The sequence below is a fragment of the Manis pentadactyla genome, chromosome 7, assembly GCF_030020395.1.
Source record: "Manis pentadactyla isolate mManPen7 chromosome 7, mManPen7.hap1, whole genome shotgun sequence".
Classification (NCBI taxonomy): domain Eukaryota; kingdom Metazoa; phylum Chordata; class Mammalia; order Pholidota; family Manidae; genus Manis; species Manis pentadactyla.
Window position 1 is genome coordinate 25811647 of NC_080025.1, and position 12624 is coordinate 25824270.

Below are 12624 nucleotides of genomic sequence, written 5' to 3' on the forward strand. Positions count from 1 at the left end.
AAGACATTTCCTGGATAAGAAATACCTAAGACAGGGCAAGAAGCCTTCAGATCTTCAGATGAATTTCAGGGTATTTCCACTTTTTTGGCTCTTTTGGGGGGGATACAATTTCAGGTGTATGTTAGTTTATATTAGATGCATGTTAGCTTCAGGTATATGACATAATGATTCAATGAAATGATCACAGTACGTTACTTGACATCTGTCACAATAGTTAAAATATGTTTTTCTTGTGATGAGAACCTTTAAGATCTACTCTTAACAATGTTCAAATATACAATATTATTAACTGTGGTCACCATGCTGTACATTACATATTTTCCATTTAAAAAAATTTATGAATGTGAAAATATCTTTGATTTAATTTTGCATCAATAAAGTTCAGTCACATTACATTTGAAAGAAGCCCCAAGCAGTGCTCCCTTCACAGCCCAGTGAGGTTAGATATGCAGGTCAGATTCTTCTGGTATGGTGTACAAAGACTTCCACCCTTGAACTATTGATTTATTTTTTCCCCAGTCAGGCCCCACTGGGCCACATGAAGCTGTTACTTGTCGGTAACTAGTGACTCCAATGTGAAGCTTCCTGGGAGAAATGAGGACCTGGCAACCCCTGGCAGAAAGGGTCTCTTTCTGCGTCTAGTGAATGCAGTTACCGGGAACACACTTCAACACCTTACGCTAATACAGAAATAACCATCTCTTAGCCTACTTTAAGGGGAAACCAAATACTGGTAACACAAAATTGTGTTGTTTTAACAATTTGAGCACACTCTTACCTACATTTTTAATTCTTAGACGGACACCAAGGGTACCTTTTAGATGAAGCATTTTCAAGTTTGCTATAAATCCGGGAATGTAATCATGCCATCATTATTCCTCTAAATAATGTAATCATTCATTAAATACATGGTTTTATTAGCCATCTGTAAAATAAGAGACTGAAACAAAATTTTAATCTGTGTATATTTACTGTTCATATTGATGATTTTATATATTCTAAAAGCTTCAATTCCTGGCTTGCCCACTTGGTGGAAACTGTCAAATGTACCTCACAGGTGGTTTCATTTAGTGACTGCTGTTCAGTAATCACTGCCTGAAACAGTTATCTTTTCATTCTGTCCCAAAGCCCATGTTTATTATAATCTAAGATGAATTAAATTCTGAAGTACGCAGTGATACAAACCTAGTGCATGTGACCAATATCTACCTTGGTTGATTAGAGAGCCAGAAAATGCTACTTTGAATGGAGTGGTCATTTTTTACGGTAACATCAGTTTATTGTCAAGTGGTTCCCTTGACTGCTGGAAATAAATTGTTACACTTTGAAAGACAATCTGGGTATTAAGGTTGCCAGCTTGGAGAGGAACATGACTTTTCTAGGACTGAAATTGGGTTTGGGGTAGTCTTAACTTGGGTAGTGGGTTCAGTGTTATTGTTATGCTTTATAATTCACATATTTTTTTACAGATACCAAATATTGATATTTTTTTTTAAAGAGAGAAACTAGATTGGGTCTTCCGGGTCTAGTTCATTTAGTCTGTGTTCACTATTTCAGTAATTAGTTCATTAACCATATGTTGTTAAATGTGTGGCTTGGGCAGGATTACAGATAAACAAGGCATTCTGTGTCCTTAGGATCTGAATGAAAATGACAAAGGACAAAACCTTTTGGTTTTTCTTCCTACCAGCCATATAAGAATAGTGTGATGTTTCGTTCTCTTGGTCTGAAATCGCTTCTGTTTTCAGATGGTGGCCCGCCGAGATCTGCAACCCCAGGTCTGTGCCCCTGAACATCCAGGGCCTCAGGCACGACCTGGGGGACTTCCCCGTGTTCTTCTTTGGTTCTCACGACTACTACTGGGTGCGCCAGGGCAGAGCGTTCCCTTATGTGGAGGGGGACAAAAGCTTTGCAGAGGGACAAACCAGTATTAACAAGACCTTCAAAAAAGGTAAGTTCGGTGTTTTTAGTGGCTCAAAACTAAGATTCAAGCATTGATTTCTCAACGTCTCCTAACGTGTATATGCCATGTCCCTGGCATTAGAATTCTTGCCAGGTGTTACAAAGCGACACCCGTAAATCTCCATTCATCTTAGAACCACATCTTAGTCAGTTAGATAAAGGTCTTTCAGTGTAGTAGCCACTGCTTTGTCTGTGGAAGGAATTTCTTCAGTGGCCTTTCTACAGGCTTAGAGATTTTGAGGGGATGGGTTTGTTCATCAAGTGAAGCTCCTTCGCCACGAAGTGGTAGTAAAGGCCTCCCATGAGGAGCCTTCCAACTGTTGTTGCAACATGTTGCCAGGAAGTTTGCTTTCTGAGTAAGAGTAAAATGAATTTAACCTTGTACAAGGTAAAAAGCTGCTCTTTGGGGCACCTGGAAGCCTCTGGTTATTGAAGTAGGACCTCTTCTGCGAGGCAGCAGCTTGCACAGAGTAGGGTTCAGCCATAAATCAGTTACATCCGATTTCACTGTTACCCTCTCCTGGTGGTAAATCTTTATTTCCAGAATATAATTTTTAAAAAGCAAACTTCAAGCCAGTTTCAGTGTGTTGAGAAGTCAGTGTAGAACTGTGGCTTCTGTTTGCTTTTTGGTATTTATATCCTCTGTTTGGTCTCATTGGCAGCACTGGAAGAAGCTGCAAAACGTTTCCAGGAGTTAAAAGCACAAAGAGAAAGTAAAGAAGCACTAGAGGTTGAAAAAAACTCAAGAAAACCCCCTCCTTACAAACACATCAAAGTAAGTCTTCACCATGAAACATTGGTAGTTGACAGGCACGAGGAAATGCATGACTGTGTGTAATCAGATGGCCCTTTCTGCCTTGTGGAAACTGCTATTACCCAGTCCTCTGTAAAACAAACAGAGAGCTTTCGCTGAGAATCAGATGGGAGCCCCAGCACCGTGCTGTGAGAACAAGGTCTTAGATAAGCCCTCTTGTTCTCAGGATGTGAGATCCAGCCTTGCTCTCCCAGGTCATCTGCAGCCAGATGAGAATGCAGGCTTAGCCCCTTTCTGCCAGACAGCCCACAGTTGTTTTCGGTTAGGAATTTCCATCAACCAGGAGAAGGAAAAAGACACAGAATAATAAATCAGAATTCATATCAGGTTTTGGTATTCTTGTCAGCGAAGGAGAGGCAGTTGTTAGTTTACTCATGGGGAAATCAGAATTAAGATGAAGAGCCGTTCGCAGAGTCACACCACCGGGCAGTGCAGCAGAGCCCGGACTAGCCTGGAAGTTTCTGATGCTCCTGGTCACATTCCTCCATCTGCTGTGCGATCTTATTTTCTAGGCTAACAAAGTCATCGGGAAGGTCCAGATCCAGGTTGCAGACTTGTCCGAAATCCCCCGCTGCAACTGCAAGCCCGCGGACGAGAACCCGTGTGGCCTGGAGTCAGAGTGCCTGAACAGGGTGCTGCAGTACGAGTGCCACCCACAGGTGTGCCCGGCCGGGGAGCGCTGCCAGAACCAGTGCTTCACCAAGAGGCTGTACCCGGACGCGGAGGTCATCAGGACGGAGCGCAGAGGCTGGGGTCTCAGGACCAAACGGAGCATTAAGAAGGTAGCTCGGGCCAGGCTGTGGTGGGAGCAGTGTAGCCCAGGGCCTGTGTGCCATGGAGGTGCTTCAGCGGGGACGCATCCTGGGGCATGTGTAGCCAGATGGTGCAGATGTGATGAAGGGCATGGAAGCCTTGCATGTCCTGTGGTCAGGCATGAAGGGGAGAAGGGACTTCAGCCACTTTCTGTTTGAAAAGTTTTTTACTTGTTAAACAAAATAGAGTTGAAAGACCAAATAAAGGCAGAATAATGAAGTTCAGAATGTACTGACTTAGAAGCTAGGAGACCCCAGACTTGGCTGCAGAGTCACAGTGCATTAGCTGTGGAACCACAGCTGAAGTCTCATCACCTCCCTGAGCCTCGGTTTCCCCTTCTCTCAGATGCTCGTGATAATCCCTGCCCTCTGAATTTAAGGGTTGCTGCTAGTCTCTAGATAGATTACATATACAAAAGCAACTAGAAGAAGCTGGGATCTTTAACATTTACAAGTTATCTCCGTTCTACTTTGAGGCAATTTTTCAAAGCTGTCTTTTTAACACAAGCAGTGCATGCCTTTGCGGAAAAAAATTTTAATGCAAGTAAGTTAAAAAATCAGTAAATCTTTCTATTCAAACAATGGCTCTCTCAAACTTTAGAGATCCTGAGATTCTTCTGGGGTCCTTGTGAAAAGACAGTGTCTTACTGAAATATCTGGGACAGGCCTGAATAATACGCATTTAAAACAAGTCTCTCGCCCTGCCCCCACTGACTGGAGGGCAGTGCACTGACTGGGAGGTGTACCCCTGAGAGAGGTAGACAGTAACCAGAGGACCTAGTGGGGCTTCAGAATTACTCTTGACATTTTCCTAGATTTTTAAAAATCACCTTTGCAGTTAAAAACTATCATATAACATAAAGAAAATGAAACAATACAAAAAAGATAATAATCCTCCTTCAGCCCTTCAATTCCTGATCTCCACAGTAGAGAAGACGATGTTAATCAGTTGGTATATAGCCTTTTAGAACTTCTTCCATGAAATTATAAACCTAGGCACATATATAAATATATATTCATATATTCTATATTTGTAGGGTTTTAAAAATACAAATATCATACATCTGTAACTTAGTATATCATAGATGTATTTTTATGGCAGTACATACAGATTTTCCCTCACTCATTTTAACAGTCTCATATTCCACAGTAAAATGTACCATAATTTATTTAGCATATTTTCATATATATATATATATATATATGTTTTGTTTTGTTTTTTTTACTTCTATGATGAACATTCATGGTCATCTGTCTTCACACGCCTATTTCTATTGGGTAGATTGCTTGAAGTGAAACTCACACAGTCAGCACAGATTGTTAGGCTGCTTCTATGTGCCCAGTGCTATTTTAGGTACATGGAAAACAATAGTGAACAAGACACCTTTGTGGGTCTTCTAGAGACAGATGATAAAACAGACATACAGTCCAGAGTACCACTAAATGCTGCAAAGAAAAATCTGTCAAAGGGGCTGGCTGGTGACAGATTGTTTTAAATTGATTAGTTCAGGAAGGCCTGAGGAGGTGACACTGGACCTGCATGTGTGAGGGAGAAAGCCATGCAGGGACATACAGGAGAAGAGCATGTCAGACTGAAGAAAAGGCAAGTATAAAGGCCTTAGCATGCTCCAGCAAGTGCCACGAAGCTGGTGGCCCTGGGCAGGAGTGACAGGGAGGGAGTGGAAGGCAGTAGCCAGGGGCTAGATCATATGGGGCCTTATAGACAGACCACAGGACGGGAAACTCCTGGAGGCTTTTGGTAGGGAGGGACATGATCTAACTTGATGTGTGCATTTTCTGTTGCTGCCTAACGGTATCACCGCAAACCTGGCAACGTAAAACGGAACATGTGTTTATTGTCTCTCAGTTTCTGTGAATCAGGAGTCCGGGCAGGGCTTAGCTGGGCCCTCTCCTTAGAGTCTCACAAGACTGCAATCCAGTGTTGACCAGGGCCGGATTCTCATTCTTGTGCCTCAACTACAGAAGGATCCACTTGCCTGCCTCTGTGGCTATTGGCAGAATTCTTTTCTTTGCAGCAGTAGCTCCAAGAGCTTCGGGTGTTTTGTTTTGGGTTGTTGCTTTGCTGCTCTTAGTTCCTAGAGGCTGCCCGCATTTCTGCCAAATGGGGCTCCCAGTGAGGCGCTTTGCTTCCCTACAGCCCACAAGGGAGATGCACCAGGAAGATGGATGCTAAAGCGTTTGCATGACAAGCTCACACAATCCCGTACATCTCACCTTTGTTGTATTCTCTTGGTTAGATCAAGGCGCGGGTCCAGCTCCCTCAGGGCAGAGGATCGCAAAACAGCAAGCACCAGAGGTGGGGTCAGGGCCCCCTTAAGAGTTCGTCGAGCACATGGACTTCTTGGGTTTCAGATGAATAACCTTGAGTCTCATGTGGAGAATTCAGGATGATGGAAAGAGTGATAAAAAGATGATTATAGTCCAGGAGAGAGGATGGTAGCGGAGTGGAGCCGGGCAGAATCGGTTGGATTTCTGGCATTTGGAAAGTAGAGCCAGCAGGATTTGCTAAGACATTGCATATGTGGATCGGGTTTCTTGGTCAAAGGCCATCTGCATTGAAAATATCATTATATAATACAGAATTTCAGATATTTTCAGATATGCCATACTTATCATGCATACAAATTTTTGCCTATGGTTTCAGGGGAGTTTGGTCCAGGGGGCATCCTGAATCTACCCAGTATAATGTTATGTTAACATCCTTTAGTAGTAGTTGCATTTATTCTAAAACGTATTCTAATTTATTAAATTAATGATACACTCAAGAGAAAAGAAAACAATCAGGATTATTCTGCCCTTTAACACTCGAGGAATTGCTAATGTAAGCAGTTGGTCTTATACAAAATAGCTAGAACTATACACCACTGAAACATCATCATAAAGATTTGGTAGCAACATGGAAAAGAATTTTGGTACATTTAGGGGACAGAAGCCAAATAGGAACTGGAACATACACAGGCCCCTTTCCACATGAGCAAATTCCTGAAAACCTGTGCCAAACAGGAAACTTCCTATTACGAAGTGGGTTCTTTCTTATAAATTTTAATATATTAAATACTGAACTATACCTTGTCTTTTTGGTATAATTTTTGAGGACAGACTTCTAGCACTTTCTTAAGTTCCTGTTTTGTCATTTTTGTTCTCAACTGAATTCACAGCTAATAGTTTTAAGTCTAGTAAGCAAGCTTTCAAAGCTAAGTGACCTAAAAATGTCACTTTTAGGACATCTAAAAAGTTTCTTATACAAAATAGCCAGAAATATTCATTTACAGTTATCAACTGTATGAGGTCAGCTTCTGTGGCCCTTGCCCGGCTGAAGCCGGCACGCAGCCCCCTGATGCAGACAGGTGCTCCCTGCCCGCCGAGCCCAGGCGGCAGCTACAGCGACAGCTGACCAGGGCGTTAGCTGGCCTCCTTCCCACCCACACCCTAACTTCTTTTCTCTTACTACAGAAGCTACACTCTTTCCTTTTTATCAGTAGAGAAAGATTAAAATTGTTTAAGAACATTGGCTTACATTCATAATGGTTTACCAAAATCGGAAAGGACCATCCAGTGCTTCCCTTTAGGTTATGGGTGTTGATGACCTGTTCTGTGGTACTGAGAGCTGGGACACCCTACTAACCTGTGTGTGTGTTTGGCGGTGGGAAAGAAGTCTGTAAAACAACAAGTAAATAAATTTTTATTTCCTAAGACATTTCTTTTCCTCAAAACTTATTAGTAAGACTGGTATTATCCTATAGATCATGCTGTTGTCCTAGATCAAATCAGCCATGCCTTTGAGGTGAAAGGGTTAGCAATTACACATTTATTAGACAAAATGTTGCATGTACAGTATCTACCCTTATTTTGAAAAGGAGCTTATCACTATTCATCTGTCAGAACAGCAAAATGAGAAAGAGTGATAATACCAAATGTAAGGATGTGGAGGAATTGCATCACTCACACATGGGACTGTCCAGTGGGAATGTAAAATGATACGGACACTCTGGACAACAGTTTGGCCGTTTCTAAAATATTACACATACTCACCATCTGACCCAACAGATTGCACTCCTGGCCATTTATCCTAGAGAAATGAAGACCTGTGTGTACACAAAGCTTCTCCCAGATGTTCATAGCAGTTTTATTCGTGTTGGCCAGACTGTGGAAACAGCTCACGTGCTCTTCCGCAGGTGAACTGGTAGCCAGCACTTTCTTTGTCGTGGTGGCGGTACATCCACACTGTGGAACACTACTCAGCAGTAAAAAAATAAACTCAATATACACGGCAACCTGGAGGATCTGAAGAGAATTAGGCTAAGTTTTTTTTTTTAAGCCAATCTCAAAGGTTATATACCATATGGTTGTATTTATAGAACCTTCTCAAAATGATAAAATGACAGATGGAGAACGGATTGGGGAAATGGAGGCAGCACGGAGGGTGAGGGCACAGGGAGGAGCACAGGGGATCTCCAGCAATGGCACAGCGCTGCATCCAGGCTGTGGTGATGGCTACACAACGCTACACCGGTAAAATTCCACAGAGCTACACATGCACGTACAAAAGAGTGCATGTAAAATTGGTGAGATCTGAATAAGGTTTGTGGATTTTAGCAGCATCAGTTTTCTGGATTTACTACGTGCTTAGTTATGTGAGGTGCTGCCATCGGGAGCTTGAGTAAAGGGTAACAGGGCGTCTATGCACTGGTTTTGCAACTTCCTTTGAATATTTATAATTACTCCAAGATAAAAAAAGAGTCAGAGAACAAAAGCTAAATTTATTTCAGAGTCAAGTGCCTCCCAGGTGTTACCCCCAAAGCTGACACTAGTAAAAGTCTGTTATAATACACTTCAGAGGCTTGCATTAGCCTCACCCCTGGTCTCAGTGGTGGCGTCATGGTGGCACCTGGACTATAGAAATAATGTTGTCATGAGGCAAGACTAGCAGATTATCACCTTCTGAGGCACTAGTGCAAGACAGACACTGCTGTGAACGACTATAAATAACAACCATTTGTTTCTAGGGTTGAAGTCATATTCCAGGATTCTTTTTGCTTAATTCTCTGAACTATACACGTGGTGTTAAGGAATGCTTTCTAATATAACATACTGATTTTGCATTTATAATTGCATGCTTCTTTGCAGGGTGAATTTGTAAATGAATATGTTGGTGAATTAATTGATGAAGAAGAATGCAGATTGCGAATCAAGCGAGCCCACGAGAACAGTGTAACTAATTTTTATATGTTAACTGTTACCAAGGTAAAATTTTTTTTTTCTGTAAGAAAAAGGGATTTTTGGTTTTTGTTTCATGGTCTTAGGTTGAACTCAGTTTCCTCTAATTTGGTTTTTGGGGGCAAATTATAATGATTTGCAGCAGCCCATATGTTGCCTAACGTGCTAATTGTACCAGAGCACAAGCAAGTGACGGCTGAGCTTGCCACGCGTCAGCAGGCAGCACTGCGAGTGAGGTCACCGGGAGCAGGGCTGAAGCGTCTGGACTTCAGTCCGGCGCTTCCTAGTCACAAAAGACCTGTCCTCAGTTTATCCGTCACAAGAGAGAATCGGCTCTGTGATTCTGAGTTACCGTTCTGATTCAGCAAAACTGCAAACTCTCAGTTGCTCTCTATACTTAAACTTCTTTTGAGTTAAGAAAAATGAATGCTGTCATAAGAAAAATGACAGTAAAACTGTTCATTTAATACATATGATGGTGTCCTGTTGAATGCATACTACATCCGTTATCTCAACAAATTTCTGCCATAGTCCTCTGGGTTACAGAGGACAAGGAAGTGAGGCCCAGCCGTGATAACTGACCTAGCAAATATCCTGTAACAATTTAATGAGAAGCGGGGCTGGTACCCATGTTCCTTGGGTCCCAGGCTGTCTCTAACAGGGAGTACTGTCAAAGTACTAGAGAACATTTCGAAGCAGTATTATTTTAACTGATGTGTCATTGTTAGAAAATTTTACAGCTTTTGCAAACATAGATTTTATAAACATAGGATGCCATTTAGGGTTGTTGATCAGCCCTTAGATCCTCCCCTCACCACCTGTGACCCCTCCAGCCACCTGGGCGACACCTGGGGGTCCCTGCTCTCAAGTTGATTCGGAGGGTCACAGTGTAAATGCAGGAGCCAGAATGCTGAGTTTTTCCCTGTATTTTGAAACCCAATATGAGTAAAAATACAGAACTCCTGAGAGTCCTGCCAATCAAATCTCCACCTCTTCATTGAGAAGTTTCTTGTTATTCCTTCTTTTTTTGTGGCCTAGACCCTCATGCATTCACGCTCATACTGGCTTCGCTTCCTTCTCAGAGCGGGAAAGGAGAGCTGAGAGCAAAGCTCCAGAGCTCCTGTCCCACACGCTCTCCACGCTTAGAGCTGCCTGTCAGAGAGGGCCTTTCCTGATGCCGAGGCCTGCTAATCTAAAGCAGCCTTATTCTGTGGTCTGTTTCTAGGAACAAACTTAAGAAGCAGCTAAATTCCACTTTATCTTAATTGCTTTGACTTGAAAAATCATCAAATAGAGAACTAATAAATTGCACAGGGTACACACTTACTGAGCTGTCAGGTGGCCGACATCAGTAGGTAGCAAAACACTGCTGCCTGCGGCCACGACCACCTCCACTGTTGCTGAGACAGCTTATACTTAGTCCTATGTCAGAGGCACCTTGTGTTTGTTCCTACAGGACCGTATCATCGATGCTGGCCCCAAAGGCAATTACTCACGCTTTATGAACCACAGTTGTGACCCCAACTGTGAGACGCAGAAATGGACAGTGAACGGGGACGTCCGTGTTGGGCTTTTTGCGCTCTGTGACATTCCTGCAGGTAGGAAAGCGGCTTGCTTTTCACTCCCCCAGAAGTGAGTGTTTATTCAAATAAGATGTTATTTTTAGAATTGTTATCTGTCAATAGAAAGTGAATACCTTTATCTTGCACAAGGGAGCTTATTTAGCAAAAGCTTTAATGTAAGAGGGCAGTAGAGAATTCTGTGTGGCCGTGGTCCTACCACTCTGATCCTCCCCGTGACTGCTGTCTGTATAGTGGGACCAGACATTTTAGCTTGTATTTTCTTTTTTAAAGCATGAAGAATAGCCTGTGTTAACATCAGCTAGTTTCTTGGTTTGTCTGTGGTAGTGTTTTTTGTTTGTTTTTTGTTTTGAAGGATCAATGTTTCAAATCAGACAAAAAGCTTCTGAAGCCAGAGTTCTTGCTTGCATTTTTTCTTACCCATCCAGCATCTTAACAACAAAACTTTGTTTCTCCTCTGTTAAGTTTGTAGGAAAATGTGTGAGAAGGGAAATGCCGTAGCTAAAAGAGGTTTAGGATTGCGTAAGACAAGCTAACGGAAGGCTTAGACCCCCTTGTTTGAATCCCTGGATCTTAGGTGTATGTAGTAAACTTGAATAAGTAAACCTGAATTCTTTTCTGATCGTAATGTGAGGCACTAATTACTAAGAATAGTTTGGCTGTGGCAATGCCAAGGTCATGTTCATTTGGAACCTAGTGGGAATTAGCTGTAGGAAAGAGAGCTAGAGGAGATTCCTTTTTTCTTGAGCATATTTCAGATTTTTAGTCTCTATTATATAGTTTTTGACACTATGATGAAAAGGATATGATCCATTTTGCTCTAATCATGTGTAGATGGGGATGTTTTCCTCTATTTTTCCCCCCCTTTTTCTTTTTCCCATCATTGTCTTCACTGTGGGCCATGGGGCAAGGAAAGGTCATTGTGTCAGAACTGTCCCTCTTTTCATTCTGAGAGTGTGCCTGTGACATTGTTTCTCTCCCCCTGACTCGAGTGTGAGTAACTGTTTCTCGTATGTTTTAGGGATGGAGTTAACATTTAACTATAACCTGGACTGTCTGGGCAATGGCAGAACGGAGTGCCACTGTGGGGCAGATAACTGCAGCGGCTTTCTGGGAGTGCGGCCCAAGGTCAGTTGTGCCAGGCGCAGCCCCAGGCTGTTTAGGGCCATCTCAGGAAGCTGCCAGCAAATGGGGGCCTGGGTTAGTCTGCCCAAAATGCAGACTCTGACCTCTCAGCGAGGCCTGTCTTAATAAGATCTGTTAGCTTCTGAACATGTGTTTGTGTTTCTGATTGAATTTGAAGTTAGCATAATCCTTTTCCAAAATTTTTCTAGAGATTCACAACATACTAAAAGCCACTGAATTATATATACTTTAAATTGGCGAATTTTATGGTATGTGAATTACATCTCAGTGCTCTTGAAATTTAACAACCAAAAAAAGAAACTTATTCAAAAGTCAGTGAAAATGAAGCCATGTTTAATTATAGTGCTGTTCAGGGTACGTCCTCAGATGTATTGCTCTTTTTTAGGTAATTGAACAACAGGTGAATTTAAATGAATGTGAGGGTAGAGGATTCCCTTTCTTTGTTTCTTCAGACACTGTGATCATTAAAACTGTGACCCTTTTTCCACCAGTCAACATGTGTGTCAACAACTGAAGAAAAAGCAAAAAATGCTAAGTTAAAGCAGAAGAGACGAAAAATCAAAACAGAACCAAAGCAGATGCATGAAGATTACTGTTTTCAGTGTGGAGATGGTGGAGAACTGGTCATGTGTGACAGAAAGGAGTGTCCCAAAGCATACCACCTGCTATGCCTTAACCTGACGCAGCCACCATATGGTAAGCTGCAGCCCCAAGGCCCTGCCTCTGACTTGTGTCTTTGCTGAGTATGTAGCTCAGAGTACGTTCCCCTCTCAGTGGAGCGGTGGAATAGGAAACGAATAGAACAAACAGCAGCAAACAAAAATTAAGCTAGTGAAAAAATCTGCCTCTGCAGTTTGGGATGCCTGTGGGCCAGCAAGGCCCTTTGCCCGAGGTTAGCAGTTGCCTCCTGTGGGTTGAGCCTCGGGAAGCTGCCCACACCCGCACGTGGCTGTGCGCCCCGAGCTCAGGGGAATTCAGGCTCAGACTCCAGTCAGAGAAGGAGTTGGGAACCAGGGCTTCCCAGGGCGACCCGCTAGGCGCTAACCTGGGCTCTTCCGTTCTCCCCACTCAG

General features: G+C 42.7%; 1 protein-coding gene across 4 annotated transcripts in view; it reads left to right on the forward strand.

Annotated features, from left to right (window-relative positions):
* The window catches only part of NSD3 (nuclear receptor binding SET domain protein 3), a 92624-nt gene that overhangs the window by 74221 nt on the left and 5779 nt on the right, over positions 1–12624 (forward strand). For 3 of the 4 annotated variants that reach the window (XM_036932183.2, XM_036932182.2, XM_036932186.2), the window contains 7 exons: positions 1749–1951; positions 2625–2737; positions 3289–3558; positions 8737–8853; positions 10283–10424; positions 11428–11534; positions 12044–12248. In XM_036932183.2, coding sequence (XP_036788078.2) covers positions 1749–1951; positions 2625–2737; positions 3289–3558; positions 8737–8853; positions 10283–10424; positions 11428–11534; positions 12044–12248 — 1157 coding nt within the window. The remainder of the gene's footprint in view (positions 1–1748; positions 1952–2624; positions 2738–3288; positions 3559–8736; positions 8854–10282; positions 10425–11427; positions 11535–12043; positions 12249–12624) is intronic. The other variant, XM_036932185.2, reaches the window with a different exon arrangement.